This window comes from Scophthalmus maximus, chromosome 10 (genome assembly GCF_022379125.1).
Source record: "Scophthalmus maximus strain ysfricsl-2021 chromosome 10, ASM2237912v1, whole genome shotgun sequence".
NCBI classification, from domain to species: domain Eukaryota; kingdom Metazoa; phylum Chordata; class Actinopteri; order Pleuronectiformes; family Scophthalmidae; genus Scophthalmus; species Scophthalmus maximus.
In genome coordinates, this window is record NC_061524.1 from 15938616 (window position 1) to 15957042 (window position 18427).

General features: G+C 44.5%; 1 protein-coding gene across 2 annotated transcripts; it reads left to right on the forward strand.

The window, feature by feature from the left end:
* The first annotated feature begins 41 nt into the window (after positions 1 to 41).
* Positions 42 to 17616, forward strand: ogdhl (oxoglutarate dehydrogenase L). Of its 2 annotated transcripts, XM_035605313.2 has the most exons (23): positions 42 to 2038; positions 2696 to 2925; positions 3236 to 3406; positions 4188 to 4290; positions 6166 to 6281; positions 6390 to 6544; positions 7011 to 7157; positions 7262 to 7352; positions 7442 to 7621; positions 7720 to 7848; positions 8136 to 8315; positions 8923 to 9075; positions 9703 to 9805; positions 9903 to 10031; positions 10416 to 10566; positions 13539 to 13666; positions 13760 to 13938; positions 14063 to 14134; positions 14842 to 14967; positions 15739 to 15811; positions 15887 to 16050; positions 16158 to 16312; positions 16412 to 17616. In XM_035605313.2, exons 2-23 carry the CDS (start codon positions 2698 to 2700, stop codon positions 16533 to 16535), a joined length of 3057 nt encoding a protein of 1018 aa, XP_035461206.2. In that variant the 5' UTR covers positions 42 to 2038; positions 2696 to 2697; the 3' UTR covers positions 16536 to 17616. The 2 variants fall into 2 exon arrangements, 1 of the variants encoding a protein (XP_035461206.2); XR_007031530.1 differs by lacking the exons at positions 9703 to 9805; positions 9903 to 10031; positions 10416 to 10566; ... (6 more) ...; positions 16158 to 16312; positions 16412 to 17616 and having other exon boundaries at positions 8110 to 8315; positions 8923 to 9061.
* The last annotated feature ends 811 nt before the right edge of the window (positions 17617 to 18427 follow it).

Genomic DNA, 18427 nt, shown 5'->3' on the forward strand with positions numbered 1-18427 from the left:
ATAGCCTCGCTTGAGGCAACTCAAACATTTTAATGTTCACCACAAATTTGATCCAGAAGCCATTCTGCATTATTCTCAGTTAGTGGTTTCTTTGCATCTGGTTAATTTAATAATTCAGATCATGAAGAAATAACCGATTTTATTGCAGGACTGTTGCCTTCATCAGAGAGTATTCATTTGTTTTTGTATGCATATATTTGTAACCGTGTCTTTGCACTACAGATTTGTCAGTTGTTTTTTTTTAATGAAATCATGCATTATTGAATCATTTGAAATGTGATGGATTTTTGTGACAGCACGTGTACCAAGGGGCTGTCAGGAAAATTTAATTCCACCTCCAAACATGCTTTATTTGATGAATTAGGGTTCCTAAATAGCCCCATGACGTGGACTTCAATAAATGGTGTGTGTAGGCTTGGCCCGGGTAAGTGGATTACACATTATCTGCTTCTCCCGCTCTTTGTACCGAGGCCGGCATTGACCAAATGAGCTCTGGACTCGGTGCACAGTCAATTTGGTTTGGCAACCCTAGCTGTTGGCGGCTGCTGCGAGCCTGAGTCACCTGCACATTTACTTTCTTTTTTGTTGAGGTTATGCTGTGGCCTTTTGGACTAAATATTTGGACACTGAACATTGACTGACTCTGTCAGGCAAACCCTACAAATGAGTAACCGCGGTCAGCAGCAATGATGATGTGTTTTGACATGCTTTTTGCACGGCAGCAACAATTTCACCGGAAACAGGATGGTTTGCAGAATAGTCACTCGTTTAATTTCACCCAGACGCCAGAAAGGTTTCAAAACACCAAACAGCTGGTCCAGTCTTGTCCTGTACAGTGATGTAATTATTCTAAACAGGATGTCATTTAACAAAGAGCCCCCGTTACCCAGCGGCACTGGTCTTTTCATCGATGAACACTATTAATAAAATGCCAGAAAGCAACTGGTCTTCACTCCATCTCTGTCAGGCGCCAACGCCACTACGACAAAATGGCATTTCAGTTCATAATTGCCTGACCCGTGTGTTCTTTAGGTCGGCTGGGGGAGCCGCACCAAAACGTTAATGCAAATAATGAAAGAGAGAAGTCTCTTTCGGGGAACACTTGGGATTATTGTGAGAGTGTAGTGAATATATTTTTGATGTGGGTGTAAACACTCTATTTACGACACGTAGAGGTGCATGTAATAAGGCCTTTTGAATTGTTAAAAGGAGAGATTGTGATATGAAGTTTAAAGGCCACACATTCATGTGACGTTGTAATATTTTGACTTTGACTGCCTCTGACTCCCCCCCCCCCCCCCCCCCTTTTTTTTTTCTTCCAGTGGTGTGCTTGTCATGATGGATAATACTGTCCCCTCTGTGCCTGCAAGTATGAATGATGGAAATCTCGATGAAGAGGAGAGCGGGGCTTGGCAAGAGGAGAGGAGAGGAGAGGGAGGGGGGGGGCAATTATCTTATTGTTTAACCCACTCAAGGTAGAAGCCCATCAATCTGAAACCACTTGCTCAAGTGACTCATGTTCAGCCTTTATAAAAAAGTTTAATTGGCTTATATAATTAACACTGAGGGGAAAAGACGTATGTGTGATGTAACTTTAGAGGGAGAGAGAGAAAAAATGAGTGCGTCCAGGGGGCTGAAGTGACGGGGTTAAAGAAAGTCTACTGATCATAAAACTGATTGCTGTTAAGAATTTTTTAAAAAATGAAGCACCACAAACTAGACGATTTTTTTTATGCATATGAAAAAAAAGGAAAAACTTATTTAGAAATATCCCTAAATGCTGGTGCTTTTCTCTCTCTCTCTCTCTCTCTCTCTCTCTCTCTCTCTCTCCCCCTCTCTCTCCCCCTCCCTCCCTCTCTCCCTCTCTGTCCCCGAGCTGGTGTGTTTTGGCCCGGCAGAGGAAGCGCCACCTGACTCGCTGGGGGGTGAGGGGGCGTGTCGTGACGTGGCTGCAGCGCTCGGATCTGTGTCACCTCCACCGGTACCTGCTGTCCCACTTCGGCGATGACAGTACAGTCAAAGAGCGGTACAGTCTAAGGTAAATGCAGCTTCTAGAAAAATAAAGCTTTGGCGACATTTTAAAACCACTGTCCCTTCTCCTTGTGCCTGCGCGCATTTGAAATGTCAGAGACGATGTGGTGGTGGGGGGGGATTATGGGGATTTGTGTCGACGTTAAGGGATTAGTGGTCCAGGGAAACCGTCACAGACCAAGAATGACGTAGGCGGTGTTTTGGCATCGACCACGGCACCGTAGCACCGAGGCAAACAGGGAAGCGTCCTGCAGGGAAAAAAAAAAGGTGAGGAGTTCGTTGTGGATCGCCACACATTGGTCGGACTGTTGCGCGCATTTTGCAGCTGGAGCGTGTTTGCGCAGAAAACGGGACGCGCGCACAGGCCGTTACGTGGCCGTTTTCTTTCTCGCAGTGTTTTTTTCCGTCACGCTGCTGCGATCTGTAGAAATTCAATTTTAAAATAATACCCTTGGAAAGGTCATTTCATCCATAAGGAGCCATTGTGCGCAATTACAGTATAGGCTATTATGCGCTATTACGCATTATGTGCGTAACCGGCAATCAGTGTGTGCCGCAGGCACATTGTTTGGCGCGCGGCGTCACTAATGCATGCTTTGTCAATCAAAAAATCTTATATTAAAGTTTTGCAACCAACTTTCTCCCCTTCTGTATTCCACTGCAGCCATGATGAGTCAGCTGCGGGCGTTGGCGGGTGCGCTGAGGGGCGGGTGTGCGGGGGGAAGCCAGTGGTTGCTAGGGTGTGGAGGCGGCCCGGCCAGGCGCTGGCTTGATCCCAGGAGAGGCTGCTCCACCGGGGCCTCGCCAATCGTCCCGCCGGTGGCCAGCAGCAGCTCCAGCTATGTGGAGGAGATGTACTTTGCCTGGCTGGAGGATCATAACAACGTCCACGAGGTAACCATATGCAACATGTGTCAGTCATTCCCATATTAGACAGTTTGGCATATCTCTGGCCAGAGGACACCTTCCCTCATTAACCAGCACTAGGATGTGCTGGTAGCTCAATCGTCAGTGGCCTGTACAAATACATTGTAGCTGTAAATGTCCTGGATTCCAGCTTGTCTTTCTTCCTCTCCACACTTTGACTAAAAGGCAATAAAACACTGAAATGTCCACTGGTCATTAAGCAACAAGCAGACGTTTGATCCATGATTGGAGATGGACCCATTTGTCTTTGCTGGATCTGTCTCTCTCTGTCTTCCAGTCCTGGGACGCTTTCTTCCGTAACATCCAGCCCTCCAGCCCGTCTGGCGAGGCGGGTGAGGGACGCCCCTCCGCTCTGCTCCAGGGCCGAGTGCTATACCACTCACCAGGCATGGCACAGAAAGTGGTGGAGGACCACCTGGCTGTGCACACTCTCATTAGAGCCTACCAGGTACTTCTTACTCACCCGGCCCAGCTGTGAGCAACACACACACACACACACACACACACACACACACACATGCATCAGCGTCTGGTTTAATGTGGATTAAGGTTATTTACAAATTAAAAGATTGATCCCATATCTCATGGGCATTTGAACGCTCAAAGCAGTTTCCGTGTTGCTCAATTGGGATATCATCCGTCCTGAACTGGCTGACTATTTGTATCTCCAATGTGTGTGTGAAAAATGCATCAAGACAAAAATCTACTTGACTTGTTAAAACAGATGCGACTGGCAGTTGGAGCTGCGTTTCCTTGTATTAAAAGGAATACACAATTTGTTTGTCGCCGCACGAGGTTATGCAAATTGGCAGATTAAGTCTAACCTACTTACCCTGGCTGCGTTTTGAAAATGGAAATATCAAAGAGACTACTTAAACAAAACAGGTGGCAACACTTCCCCTCGCCCCTCAAATTAAATCGAGGAACTATCCGAGGGATTTATTAAATTCTGTCTTTTGGCAAAGGCGTTACTTTTATTCCCAGCCTGTTAAAACCCTGGGGGGAATGTGTGTGCGTGTACGCGTATATACACATAAAAAGCGCCCCAATGGGGTTCTTCTCCCTGAGAGGTTGACCTATAATGGAGAGTTAGCTTATTCTCCGGCTGTTAATACTCAGCATCATGATGGCGGCAGCCCCCTTGCTGAATTTCAGGTTATTCTCTCCTGGTTGTTACTTTGATTCTCTCCATCTTTTCTCATCTCTCTCATCTTTGTCTGTCTGAGTAGATTCGGGGTCACCACGTTGCCCAGTTAGACCCTCTGGGAATCCTGGACGCTGACCTGGACTCCTTCGTTCCCTCGGACCTGATCACCACCATTGATAAATTAGGTGCACATCACACAACACCTACCTAAAATCCAGGTTTTTGTTTTTTCGTCAAATGTCTCCGTGGTTTTTCATTGACTGGGGTAGTTCCATAGCCGCAGGCTCCATGAAACACATCGGAACAGGCCGTATTATTTCCAAAATATATCAAATGAAACTTTTGTGATTTTCACCTCCGCCAAGAAGGTTATGTTTTCACCCCTGTCTGTTTGTTGGCTTGTTAGTTTGTTGTGAGCCAATAAAGAACCAATAGCATTGTGGGGACTGATATCTATGAGCGTGTGAGATTTGGTGCAGCTTGATTGAATTTGAGGGCCTTGGCAGAGGTATGTGCTCTGCGGCGTGGCTTTCTAGTTAAAATAATGTTCTTGTTTAGATTGTTATATACAGTATTTTCGTAACTAAAGAAATCTGGAGTTAACCCACAGGCAGTATATATATGCTGATGAGATTCCCCACCACTGAAGGCCTTTCTTCTAATTAACTCAGGATACATGTTGTGTTAAACGAATTCGGTTAAAAGCATATTATTCTCTTTGACAGCCTCACTTCAAAAGCTTCCCCTCCCTTATGATTATAAATATCTCATTTGTATTTGTTCCTGTGCATTTTACGCACATCTCCAATCTGGGACTGCATAACTCATTAGGCCCAAGACCGTCAGTAGTGTTTAAGTAAGAAAGCTCTGCCAAGTCAGTATACGGGCTGGTCCGGCTAATGCTGTCATTAATCTCAGCCCAAGCTCTTGTCATTCTTCATTTCATTTAGCGGACCGAAGGTCGAAGGATGCGGTGCGGCCACAGAAAGCGATCGAAATCTACTGTAATAGCAAGTAAAGAGGAGCGAGAGACGCAGAGAGAGAGAGAGAGAAGAGACATGGTTTCTGATGTTATCAGTGATCAGTGTGTGGTCAGGACATAGCGTTGCATTATGTATTGTCATCAGGGCTATAGTTCCTTAATGAAAGCTAATGACAGCCTCCATGGCCCCTTATTCGCTCATCTGATAGTGCACAGGTCTATTCTCGGCCCCTTTATCTTTCCTGTGTTCCTAATATGATTTGCACCTGTCTCCTCTTATGTTGCTTGTGGTCTTGAGTCTGACCAGCTCTCTCAGGTGGGCTTTGTCAGAACAGGAACCTACTGTATGCGGGGGCAACAGATACTAATGCTATATCGCCACGGCTCCCGTTGCCGTGCTCTGGTTCAAATTTATCGACCCCGGCTTTATTTTCACCGTTTTTTGTCATCAAATCAATCACTCAACTCCTAATAAAACTTGGTTGAATTTTGTCAGTTAATTTCCGATGCTCCGAGTTTGGTGGGAGCAGCACACTTTCGTCTAGAGCTGCCCGCTAATTATTATACTCGTTTCCAATTAATCTTTTGGTTATTATATTTGTGATAGAATCGTTAATCATTTAGTTTAGTAAAAAAAACAAAAAAAAAAACCCACCCATGACAATTTCCCATAGCCCAAGATGACATCTTCATATTGCTTGTTTTGCTCCACCTTCAGCCCCCAAATCCCAAAGAAGTGGAAGATTCAAGATCTCGACGGTCAAATATATTAAACTACCAGGTCCTTAGTTAAAGTTGGATGAAGGCAGGTCTCCGTCATATGAATATTATTGTGCTGAAAATGATTTGTTTCAGCTGCTCTTTGGTTTTGTATATTTGAATTTTCTAAAGCCCTGATGATTTCATTACAGTAGTGCTCCGCGGACACTAAAAGTTAGGGTGAGGTACTACACACAAGTAGAAAATGTCTATAGAAAAATGGAAGATGTGATATTTATACAGTATATCTATCTATCTATATATATATATATATATTTGGTAGGTCTGCCTAATCCTGTTTCACATGCTATTACTGTAGGTTTCTATGGTCTTGATGAGTCTGACTTGGACAAGAGCTTCCAGTTGCCCCCTACCACCTTCATCGGAGGAGGAAACACCACTCTACCTCTGAGAGAAATCATACGCAGACTCGAGGTATCTTGTCAATGTGTTTAATGGGCACAAACCTTTTTCTAACGATGAGGGGAAGCCATAACACCATGCCATGTTATTATTTTAATTTAAATTTTTTATTTTTTTTAGACATCCTACTGTGGTCACATAGGAGTCGAATTCATGTTCATTAACAACGTGGACAAGTGTCAGTGGATCCGTCAGAAGTTCGAGACTCCCGGGGTCATGCAGTTCACTAACGCTGAGAAGAGAACTTTGCTCGCCCGCCTGGTCAGATCCACACGGTCAGCAGTGACTAAACATTTTCCAACTTCCACTTTGGTGACAGCGCAATACCTCACTTTCAGTTATAGCTCACATCGGGGACTCGTGTAGCATAAAACAAAACTCCTGTGTGCCTGTATATTCAGAAAGATAAACACCCTGTTCCTCATGCGAGCTCATTTTCATCTTTGATAAATTACATTAGAATTTACTGGAGGTTCCTGCAGGTGATTTGCCTATTGTTAATATGCATATTCCGGTGACATTTTAATTTTTTTGTGCTAATGTAATAGTGTGCTAAATTAATATGCAGTGATTTCCTGCTCACACAGACGTGCATTGTAAATACTTCTATCCAAGTACCCGTAGTAACCTTCATAATGTTGTTTCCAAATTGTTTACCCTTCAGTATGTTAATATCCTAAATATCGACAGTTATGAACCTTATTTTCTTAGTTGTTATAAACTGAGCTTTTGTCCGTTTAGGTTTGAGGACTTCCTGGCGAGGAAGTGGTCATCAGAGAAACGCTTCGGTCTCGAGGGCTGTGAAGTGCTAATCCCCGCTCTTAAAACCATCATTGACAAATCAAGTGCTGCGGGCATCGACAGTGTGATCATGGGGATGCCTCATCGGTAATGCGCATTTCGCCTTCTGTCGCCTCTGAATTCACTCTGTGTATACAGCCAGTTCGTCTCCTCCCATGTCTGACGTGGACTCTGTAAACTCACTTTTCCAGAGGTCGACTGAATGTCCTTGCCAACGTGATCCGCAAGGAGCTGAATCAGATCTTCTGCCAGTTCGACCCCAAGTTAGAGGCAGCTGATGAGGTGAGGAAGCTGTTAACATGTGACACCATGGAAATGTATCAAGAGCTCTCTGGAGATGAAACTTTTGACCTCCACGTCTGTACTCGCAGGGTTCGGGCGATGTCAAATACCACCTTGGGATGTGCCACGAGAGGATCAACCGCGAGACGGACAAGAGCATCACGCTGTCGCTCATGGCGAACCCCTCCCACCTGGAGGCGGTGGATCCAGTGGTTCAGGGAAAGGCCAAAGCTGAGCAGTTCTACAGAGGAGACGACCGGGGACAGAAGGTAACATTTGTTATGCCTGGTACACGTGGGCTAAGTTTTTGTTTTGGAAAACATTATGGCGCGGCCCACCTTGAGTCTATGATGGCATTTTTTTCCAGGTCATGTGCATCTCGATGCATGGCGACGCTGCTTTTGCCGGACAAGGGGTCGTGTATGAGACCTTCCACTTAAGTGAGCTCCCCTCGTACACGACGCATGGCACAATCCATGTGGTGGTCAATAACCAGGTACTGAAAAGATCCATGTCACTATAACATGTGACCTGCACATGCACATGAGAATGTATATCTTTCATTATTAGCTCACATGCCAACGTGTTAGGAAATCATATACTAATACTTATAGTAATGATCCTCCTGGTAAAATGACTTCTGTTGCTACACTTGCTTTACATAGTGCTGTTAAAATAATGATACCAAGCAAAATGTGATTAAACACTAACAAAGTGAGTTTTGTTTTATCTTTCGTTTTAAATTCATGGTCCAAAGTTATGTTTATGTCTGTCGCCTCGCAGATTGGCTTCACCACAGACCCCCGAGTTGCCCGCTCCTCTCCCTACCCCACCGATGTGGCCCGGGTTGTCAACGCGCCCATCTTCCATGTGAATGCCGATGACCCCGAGGCTGTCATGTACGTGTGTCGGGTTGCTGCAGAGTGGAGGACCACCTTCAACAAGGATGTCGTCATTGACCTGGTTAGTCTCAGCCAAGTCTTAAAGGGGCAGTTAGCGGTTTTGGAGAAAGCTTGTCTCTCTCTCTTTGTTGTTGTTGATGGTTTTAGTGCACAGGCCCGGGCCGCGAACCCGCCGCCTCGGGTATGGGAGCCCAGCGTGCTAACCACGAGGCCAAAACCCAGGGAGTGATGTTTACAAACTGCACACACAGTGTTGCACCCTTCTATTTCTCTAGCGGGCCGTGAGGAAATATTGGCCGATTTTTACAAAAAGTATATAGGATCAAAATCGTCTCCTTCAGCTCAACACCATGGGTGATCGGGCACTCTAGTCTGCCGTCTGTGGCATACCCTCCCTGACTATCTGAGGGCACCGCAGACGACTGGGAGTTTTAAAAAAGATCTTCAAAGATTTATTTTTGGCAGAATATCTGACTTTTAACCAACTTCGCTGGCTTCTGCTTTAAATGCTCACATTTGTGTTATTTTTTTCATACTGATATTTTTACCTGTAGCACTTTGAAATTGGCTTTCAATGTAAAGTGCACTACAAATAAAATGTGTTATTATTATTATATTATTAGTATTATTATATCTTCTGTTGTCAACGCTCGTGTGTATGTTTACAGGTTTGTTACAGACGGTTTGGCCATAACGAGATGGACGAGCCCATGTTCACCCAGCCGCTGATGTACAAACAGATCTGTCGGCAGGAGCATGTGCTGAAGAAGTACTCTGACAAGCTCATTGCTGAGGGAGTGGTGACACTGCAGGAATTTGAGGTGTGTGATATAAAGCCGTTTGCTCGCATTAAATATACTGTATAGTGGCCGTTGGTGCTGCCTGCTGTTTTATTTGATATCACCATCGGCTGGACTATAGCGCATTAAATCACACGTAGACATTTCCCGGGCCTCTGAGTGAATGTGTTGTGCCAGCGCGGCTGTATTTGAGTTTCAATTTACTGACAAAGCTCCGAGCCTCGCGATCCCTCGCAGAGAGTACATATTGCTCAATGAAGTTGAAGTATACCTCAGTTTCTGGCACCACTCAGTGGAACTGCTCAGGTTCTTCATCCGAAACTTTGATCATAACATCCATTCTGAATTTTTTTTTTTTTTTTTTACACCACACGTCAGAGCGCCTCAGTGGCGTGCTGGTTCCCGCCGGCTGATGGACATTGTTTGCTGTTGTGTTGCTTGCTCTCTGGCCCCATTTGTAATATAGCAAGGCAGAACCATTACTATGGGTGGAGACTTTTTTCCTCCCCCAATCTTTTTTTTGTCTCTGTCTCAGCACACACAGTTATGGTTTATCAGCTATAGTACTAAAGTACACACACTGTGCATTAGTTAATGTGTGATTTTCTTTTTTTTATTATTATCACACAATACCCAATGTGGTTGCAGGAAGAAGTGGCCAAATATGACAAGATATGCGAGGAGGCGTACACCAGCTCCAAGGATGAAAAGATCTTGCACATTCGACCCTGGCTCGACTCCCCCTGGCCCGGTAAGTGTTCCCTTTCACTTTGAATTTTTTTTCTTCTTTTCCTGTGAAAACTTTCTGTACCTGCTGCTGGACTGAAGCCGTCTCTCGCTCGCTTTAGATTTTTTCACGGCAGAGGGCGAGCCCAAGAGCATGAGCTCTGTCCCCACTGGACTGGAGGAGGAGGTCCTGCAGCACATTGGCCAGACCGCCAGCTCAGTGCCACTGGAGGACTTCAAGATCCACCCCGGTGAGTCTCGTCTGCTTTGTGCAGGAAAACAGAGCTTTGAGACCGTGAAGTCATGGTATTAGTGGTGATAGACGTAAAACGAATAAACTGGAGTAGAAATTGACACAAGTTTACGCGTAACAAACCTCGGTACAGCAATTTCTTCATTTTTGGACAATTTTTTTTTGTAGGGATAATATTACGGCAATTATAAAGCATTTCATCTGTAAATACATCCTTTCATGCCAGCAGGTCCTGAAATTGCTCGTGCTATTGCAATTTAGTCAGCCGCAAGGGTTTTAAATGTTATTTGCAATACTGCACACCACTCCAGTGTGTCTTTGCATCCCTCTCCGGTGGTCTTCTAAGAAGCTTTTTGTTTTTTCGCTCCGCCTGCGTGTCCAGGTGTGTCTCGCATCCTGCGCGGTCGATCAGACCTGGTGAAGAATCGACAGATGGACTGGGCTCTGGGAGAGTACATGGCCTTTGGTTCCCTTCTCAAAGATGGCATCCACGTGAGACTCAGCGGGCAGGACGTGGAGCGCGGCACCTTTAGGTGAGTCCATGTCGGCACAACTTCAAACTTAAGGAGTTATTGTTTATGAACCCGTTTTATCTCCACGCCTGGTTGTATTAACGTCCTCATTCGCACTACGAGGAGCTCCTACTGCCACCATAGCATTTCGCTGTGGACCAGTTTGCAGCTCTGATGTACTTAACAAACCTCAAGGGTACTTGTGGAATAAAGAGTGTTTAAAGTTTATTGATTTTTTTCCCCACCATTTAGATTTTTATAGCTTGGGAGTCCTTGTGGGAGTCATAGCTTCTCCTCGTCCGAATGAGCTCACACACACATCCCAAATTAGCTTCATCTGTATTTACAATGACGCCCCAGGGCTGTGTGATGAGTCAGTATTGTTGTTTATTAACTTTCAGCTGAATTATATTGTGATAAAGTGACACTATATTTTTTTCTCATTCTACAAATTGCTGTTGTCCAAATTAATGATGAACTGTATTTGAAAATGAACAACAGGATTTATGTATGCATATGACAACTTTTTCCCTCATTTCATGTCCAGTACTACAACTCCACAATTTTCCGTGCTGTCAAATACAGCCCCTGGCCACATTATTATGTACACCTCTACAGTTGCGTTTAATACAATGCAACAAATCTGCCACAAGTTATGCCTTAAGGAAGATTATAATAACCAGTCTTTGTTGAGTCAATTGAGGTCATTGTAGTAGTGTAGTTCTGCTTTCTTAATGAAATATGTTTGCAAACTACAACCTCAGTAATAAACATATAGTATAGACTGAGCATTATTGTGTTTGCAATTCATGGCAGAGCAGTTGTGTTGGATTACCTTAGATCTTACAGATGTGTGTACCTAATAATGTGACCACTGAGTGTTGATTTTGAAAAATAATCCTTAATATTTTGTCACCCAGCTCTACAGTGACTCTGAAATCTGAGATTTGCCCCAAATGTACAATTGCACATCTGTTGAGTGTGGCAGGGTTAGCGTGCCTGACCTGAGTTAGAGGTTAAAACAAAAACACTCTCATGCAGATAGTAAATTAAGTAATTGGGGGGGGTGAGTGGCACAGTGCGAGTCTGTCAGACAGAAGACGTCAGCACAGTCTCCCGAGATCTGTGAAGCCCACATGGCGTTGTCATGGTATGGAGGGAACTGAGTGACACATGAACAAAGCCAGCACCCCCTTTCACTGCGCCTGTCTCATCTGTCCCCTATCATTTCTCCACCAGCTCATATTTACTGACACGCCCCTCCTCCTCCTCCCCTCCACCCCACCTCACAGCGACATACTGTACATCACACTAACTAACCAGAGGCTACGGCGCTTTTTCTCCTTTTGCCTCGCATTTACCACTGACATCTCCCATTTCACCTTCCCCTTCAAAATGGCAATCTCTCAAGGAAAAACGACAACAGTCAAGCACTACATTCACCCACCATCTCTGTATCGCCTGTTAATCCTACATAGTGACCTTTCTTTTGAATGCCATTATCTTCAGCTATCCTTTTACCCTTTACCTCAATTTTCTTTCTTCCACCTACTATTTCTTCATCCCCCACTGCTCAGTTTCCCATCTTAGGAGCTGAGCATATTGGCATGTTACAGTTGAGTGGACCTGCTTGCGTTTCTGTGATGTACGTAACAGCGTTGGACTAATGGATTCAGTCGTCGTGTTTGGGCCGGTTGCATGTGCGGCGTCGCGCACCCCTTTCCCTGACTAATGGGGCCCCCAGGCAGAGGAGCTGTGTGTGTGTGTGTGTGTGTGTGTGTGTGTGTGTGTGTGTGTGTGTGTGTGTGTGTGTGTGTGTGTGTGTGTGTGTGTGTGTGTGTGTGTGTGTGTGTGTGTGTGTGTGTGTGTGTGTGTGTGTGTGTGTGTGTGTGTGTGTGTTTTTCTGTATATAAGATGAGAGAGGTGGGTACGCAGTCTATGAGGCAATCCCCAAGAAAGACCTCATTTCCCAACAAGTGAGGTTTATTTGGGTGTTTTTTTAGCATCCAAATGAATTGATAAAAAGGAAACATGAAATTAGAAGTTAACTCAATTAATGCTGGATGGTCTTGATTCTCTTCAAGCATCAAAGGGTTTCTTGCAGTGAAAATGTATACCCTGCAAATGTGGAGTGAGGATCAAACAAGACAATTATGCAGTGCATTGTGAGCCCTCATTAGTCCATAATTATGGATGATATTATTCAGACGACGCAAATCATGACCGCCTAGTCCTCCAGGAGGTAATGTATCACATTCAAGATTAAAATCAATAGATTTAGTTTTTTTTGCTGCAGTTCTTCCGCCGGACAATTACATAACCGCTAGGTCTGTGTTTGCCTCCTGTGTGTGTGTGTGTGTGTGTGTGTAGACGTTATTACAGTGATGTTAAAGGGGCTTAAGTGATTGTCCGATCGTGCGGGTTTTGAGGGCGGATTCCTGCACCGAGAGTGAGCCGACTTGCAGAGCTTGTTAACACTCGGCTCTTTGCTCCCATCAACTCTTGTTGGGCCTCATGTGGCCCGAAGATCGGGCAAGAGGAGCGTACTCTTCATGGAGCGGCGTCATGAATCACGGGCTGTAGTTTGTGTGTGTGTGTGTGTGTGTGTGTTGAGAACCAGTTGTTTTCACCACAATCATTAAAGACAGCTTAGAGTCTTTTCCCCCCTTAAATACTAGTGAGGATGTTAATAGCTTTTGAATCAGTCGTCAATAAAAGATGAATCATTTAAGTCTTTAATGAGGCACAAACCCTAACTGGTTCCATCTTCTTCAATGTGGCATTTTTTGCCCGTTTCCCTCCGTTTTCTTTTATTGTAAATTGAGAGATTAATATGATGATCTATTTTTTTTTAACAATGTAGTTACGAAACTATTTTAATGTTTTGAATAAATTCAGTACCACCTGTTAATGGTTGAATGTCACAACATTATGATTTTCCCTTTTGCCTATTTTATTTCTAACCGTCTCTGCCTCTCTTCTGTTTTTTTCAGTCACCGTCACCATGTCCTGCACGACCAAGAGGTGGACAAACGGACCTGTGTTCCCATGAACCACCTGTGGGCCAACCAGGCTCCTTACACTGTCTGCAACAGCTCCCTGTCAGAGTACGGAGTGCTGGGTAAGAGTGAATAAAGTCGCTCTGGTGACACGGGGTGTTCTACACATTTTTTTTTTTGTCTTTCCGGCTCTGTTTGATGATGGATGATTTCAGGTTTTGAGCTGGGCTTTGCCATGGCCAGCCCGAACGCTCTGATCCTATGGGAGGCCCAGTTTGGTGACTTTCACAACACAGCCCAATGTATCATTGACCAGTTTATCAGCCCGGGCCAGGCCAAGTGGGTCCGCAACAACGGTATTGTCCTGCTCCTGCCACACGGGATGGAGGGAATGGTGAGAAGTGAAATCAATTTGTCGTCAGTTTTTGGGAAAATGAACATGACATTTCTTCATATCTTGAAATTCCGCTTCTATTTAGTCATTAATTGTTCTTCTCCTCTCGTCTACTTGTCCTCAGGGTCCAGAACATTCATCGGCTCGACCTGAACGCTTTCTGCAGATGAGCAAAGACGACTCTGATCACTTCCCTGTGTGTTCACACGTACACTTTGCATCATGGCGATTACCCTAATGATGAATGTCAAAGAAACTGACAGTGGGCCGCAGTTAACATCCACCACCTTCCAGTTTTAATGGCTATGCTTATGTCCCGACCACTTAAGCGATGATTGCCAATTCCCCTAGAGCTTTACAGTCTCTTCATCGTGGCCTCCAAAGTGTTGGTATTCAGCAGTGACTTGGGGTCTAAGGGTCAGCGCGTACATGGGAGAACATTCAGGGAGGGAACCACAGGGGGCTGCATCAGCAGAAGCTTCCCAGATTCATCTTCAAAATGGGCTATTGATCAAACTATTAGTGGGGGCATACTGAGGAATTAACGTCCTCCGTGTGTGTGTGTGTGTGTGTGTGTGTGTGTGTGTGTGTGTGTGTGTGTGTGTGTGTGTGTGTGTGTGTGTGTGTGTGTGTGTGTGTGTGTGTGTGTGTGTGTGTGTGTGTGTGTGTGTGTGTGTGTGTGTGTGTGTGTGTGTGTGTGTGTGTGTGTGTGTGTGTGTGCGTGCGTGCGTGCGTGTGAGAGAGTGAGTGAGTCATAGTTAGAGTAAGAGAGATAAAGATACAGTGCACTGATGCACTCAAGCATGAAAAACAACATTGTTGCAACCAAAACTATAACTACAACTCTAGTTATGTTTTGTCTGAGAATAAGATTTGTAATTCATGTTTTGTTTTTAAACCAAGGAATTCAATGGAGATTTTGAAGTCCAGCAGCTGTTCGACTGCAACTGGATCGTGGTCAACTGCTCCACGCCCGCTAACTACTGTCACGTGATCAGACGACAGATTCAGCTGCCGTTCAGAAAACCGGTAACGCGTAACATCGTCTTCACTGTATTTTGAATGAGTCCCTTTGATATTTTGCAAAGGTTCCATTCAAATCACACATACAAGCCACCGCTTTCACGGCAGTAACTAATCTCATAAGACATTTTACACTTTCAAAATGTCTATGTTATGATACAATGCTATGTCACGACCATCCTATAAAAAAACATTTTTATGCTTAGCTTGTGATGATATTTGAATAATGCATATACAGTACTAATGTGGTTTTGTATGTCCATATTTAGTACTTTGAACCCCTGAAGACGAAATAGTTACAGGGTATAAAGTTGTGGCATTTGAAGCACTTCACTGCACACACTTTTTTTTCAGTCTCGGTTTTCAGCCACAGTGAATGTCTTAACTGATCCCCTGTCGCACACAAATGCAATGCTTTGCGAAGCATGAGAAAAGTACTTCCTGAGCAAATTAGCGAGAGGGCCAACGGGGGATAATATTGTTTGTTTGTTTTTTCGTGAAAAACCCTGAAATTCTGCACCTGGTTGGCTGAGCACAAAGGGCTTTATTTATTTGATTGTTGAAGGAATCTTTTGTTTTTCCCAATGCTGATGTTGCATGCTATATGGTGGCAACAAATTAGCGTGAAAGGAGATAAAAACGTCTTCTTTTTTTTCATCTCTGGAGTTTATTCAATGCGCACAATGAAGATACGGATGACAGAATCAATCTGTTGTTTGTCACCGACAGAAACTTTTTCCTTCCCCCCCCCCCCCCCCCCCCCCCCTCCTTCCGCAGCTGATTATTTTTACACCAAAATCTCTGCTGCGGCACCCGGATGCAAGATCCAGTTTCGATGACCTCGCCGAAGGTGGAGTTTTACATTATCTCTGTGAAATGTGACACAATAATGTGTCATGATTGTAAACACACCATGTGTGTGCAGGCACTAGATTCAAGAGGCTAGTCCCTGACGTGGGCGCTGCGGATCGCAGCCCGGGTCAGGTGAAGAGGGTGATCTTCTGCACTGGCAAAGTCTACTACGAGCTGGCCAAAGAGAGGAAACTGCAGAACTTGGAGAAAGACGTCGCCATCGTCAGACTTGAGCAGGTGTGAAATCGCTCTCCTCCGTCTGAGCATGTGATGCTCTGCGGATTTTCGAGTGAGACTGGTGCAGTTTCTTCTGCCACTTCTTCTCTGTGTCCCCCCCCCCGCAGATCTCTCCATTCCCGTTCGACCTGGTCAGAGCAGAGGTAGAGAGGTATGCCACCGCTGAGCTGGTCTGGTGCCAGGAGGAGCACAAGAACATGGGATACTACGATTACGTCCGGCCACGTTTCCTCACAGTGGTGGCCAACAAGAAACCCGTTTGGTGAGCGTCCCGCCCCAATTTGTTTATGACAGGGGAACATTGGGATCTGTTGAGAGAACCTGGTGGAGGATTTGAACTCTTGTCACTCGTTTCTTCCAGGTATGTGGGACGGGACCCCGCAGCCGCGCCGGCGACAGGGAACAAGTCCACCCACCTGAATGAGCTGAAGAGGTTCATGGACACTGCTTTCAACCTGAGCGCCTTCCAGGGGAGGGACTTGTAGTGGAGACCCTGGGATGACAACCAGGCTGGAGGTGCAATTTCATCTCCAACCACCATAGTTTAGGAAGTCTTCACACGGCACAGTTTTGCAATTCCTCTTGATTTTTGTGGTGGAGCACAACCTGGTGTTACAGTAGTAAACATCGTCTTTAACCCTGAAAACCCTACGTGAAAGATAAGTCCGTAAGACCAACCGACTACACGGCCAACTGTGTTGTCAGAAGCATCATGAAGGACACTTTAAATGTTATTTGTTATTTAAATGTTATTAAACTAGGTGGTAGGAAGCAAAAAATTATACTTTCTAGTGTCTCCATGAGATGTCATATTTGATAAATTACTTGTCTTTTACTGTAACTTACTGTAATGCAAGGGATTCCCTGGCCACGCCCCATGTCAAATGAATACACAGACACACACAATCACTCTTTTTGCAGTAGCTTTAGTACTGTAGATAGCGCCATTGTTGCTATGCAGAATACTAGTGTATAGTTAGAGCATTGACTGTGGATCACATATCGCAGGTATGACGACTGCTCTGAAAGTAAACACATCAGTAGGTTTTAGTGCCTTGCACTCGCCTCGGCCATCTTCGCAGTTAGTGAGGGAGTGAGTATTTATTGTCACACATCACTTCATCAGGAGACATGAGCCAGCTGGCACAGAGACTCGCAGCCATGTTTTCTACTTAGGACATACGGCTCGGCGTCCTCCGCGGAGGCTGAGGGATGCACACAGAAACACAGCAAAGCCTCGGATGCTTTGAGAGCAATACTGACACCCGGTTGTCACATTAAAATCCCCAGGTATTCAACAGAACTGAAATGATGTGCTGAGAAAATACTCCTTAAAACTGCGTTTCCTTTTTGACTATACTGTAGCTCGCCTCTCCCTCTTACATCTGTAAGATTCATGTACAAGGGACACACACAGACATCATTTTACATATTTAGTGATTCTTTAGGTTTATCTATTATTATTAATGTATTAATTGAACCATGTGGATAATGAAATCGCACAAAACAATGAAGTTGCTCTTAAACCAGGAATAATGACATGCAATAAAATATGTTGATATGCAATTATGGTGCTTTGATGGTGATGTCTAGTTGCATGTGATGCTGGACATTTTTTCTTTTTCTTTTTTTAAGGTTGTGGTTTATTGGAACAAATACATTGGTGCAATAATTATTGATGAATAACTCTATTTGGGGGGGATTTTTGATGTCGGGTACCTATTGATTTATCACCCATCACTTTCTGTGCATCATGTATTAACCCTGTTGCCTCTAAATCTCCAAAGAGTGCAGGTTTTCTGTGGCACTTAAACATGATTCAAAATTATGTGTAATGTCTGTCCAATATAAACTTGGACAATATATGTGTTAATATATACATTTCTTTAATGATCATGAAATGCCATCTCAGTTGGTATTGAGCTTCAAGTGGTGCAAATTCCCTTAGAACTCTACAATGAAGCACATTACCAACACCACCTGAAAATATGATAAATGTGGGACCCCGTGTGGCAGTTGCCCACTTGGTAATCCAGCCTCGGTAATCCAGTCGATGCAGCTGAAACCAACGCAAATAAACACAAAGTGCGTGTTTTTTTTGTAATAAGTAGCTGTAGCTTACTGTTTATAGCGTGTTTGAATGAGGGACATAATCAACGAAATGAAATGTTTTTAAAAAAGAATCTGGATTCATATACCAAGCTCTGCGATCTCCACAGCAGCAACAGCTTCTTTGCAAACAGGGTCCAGTTCCAGTCCATCTTTTCCATCTCCACCTTCGGAGTAAATGAGCACAGTTTCTTTGCCACCAAATGTTATGAGCATAAATCCCCTTACTCACATAAACTTAACAGATACTGTTTATCGTATCCAGCTA

Bases quoted from the DNA above. Each gene is read 5' to 3' on its own strand.
- ogdhl (XM_035605313.2), top strand. From the start codon at position 2,698: ATGATGAGTCAGCTGCGGGCGTTGGCGGGTGCGCTGAGGGGCGGGTGT. The intron at 13,939-14,062 runs GTGAGAAGTGAA...ACTTGTCCTCAG, and splicing joins CACACGGGATGGAGGGAATG to GGTCCAGAACATTCATCGGC. The intron at 16,313-16,411 runs GTGAGCGTCCCG...CGTTTCTTCCAG, and splicing joins GCCAACAAGAAACCCGTTTG to GTATGTGGGACGGGACCCCG.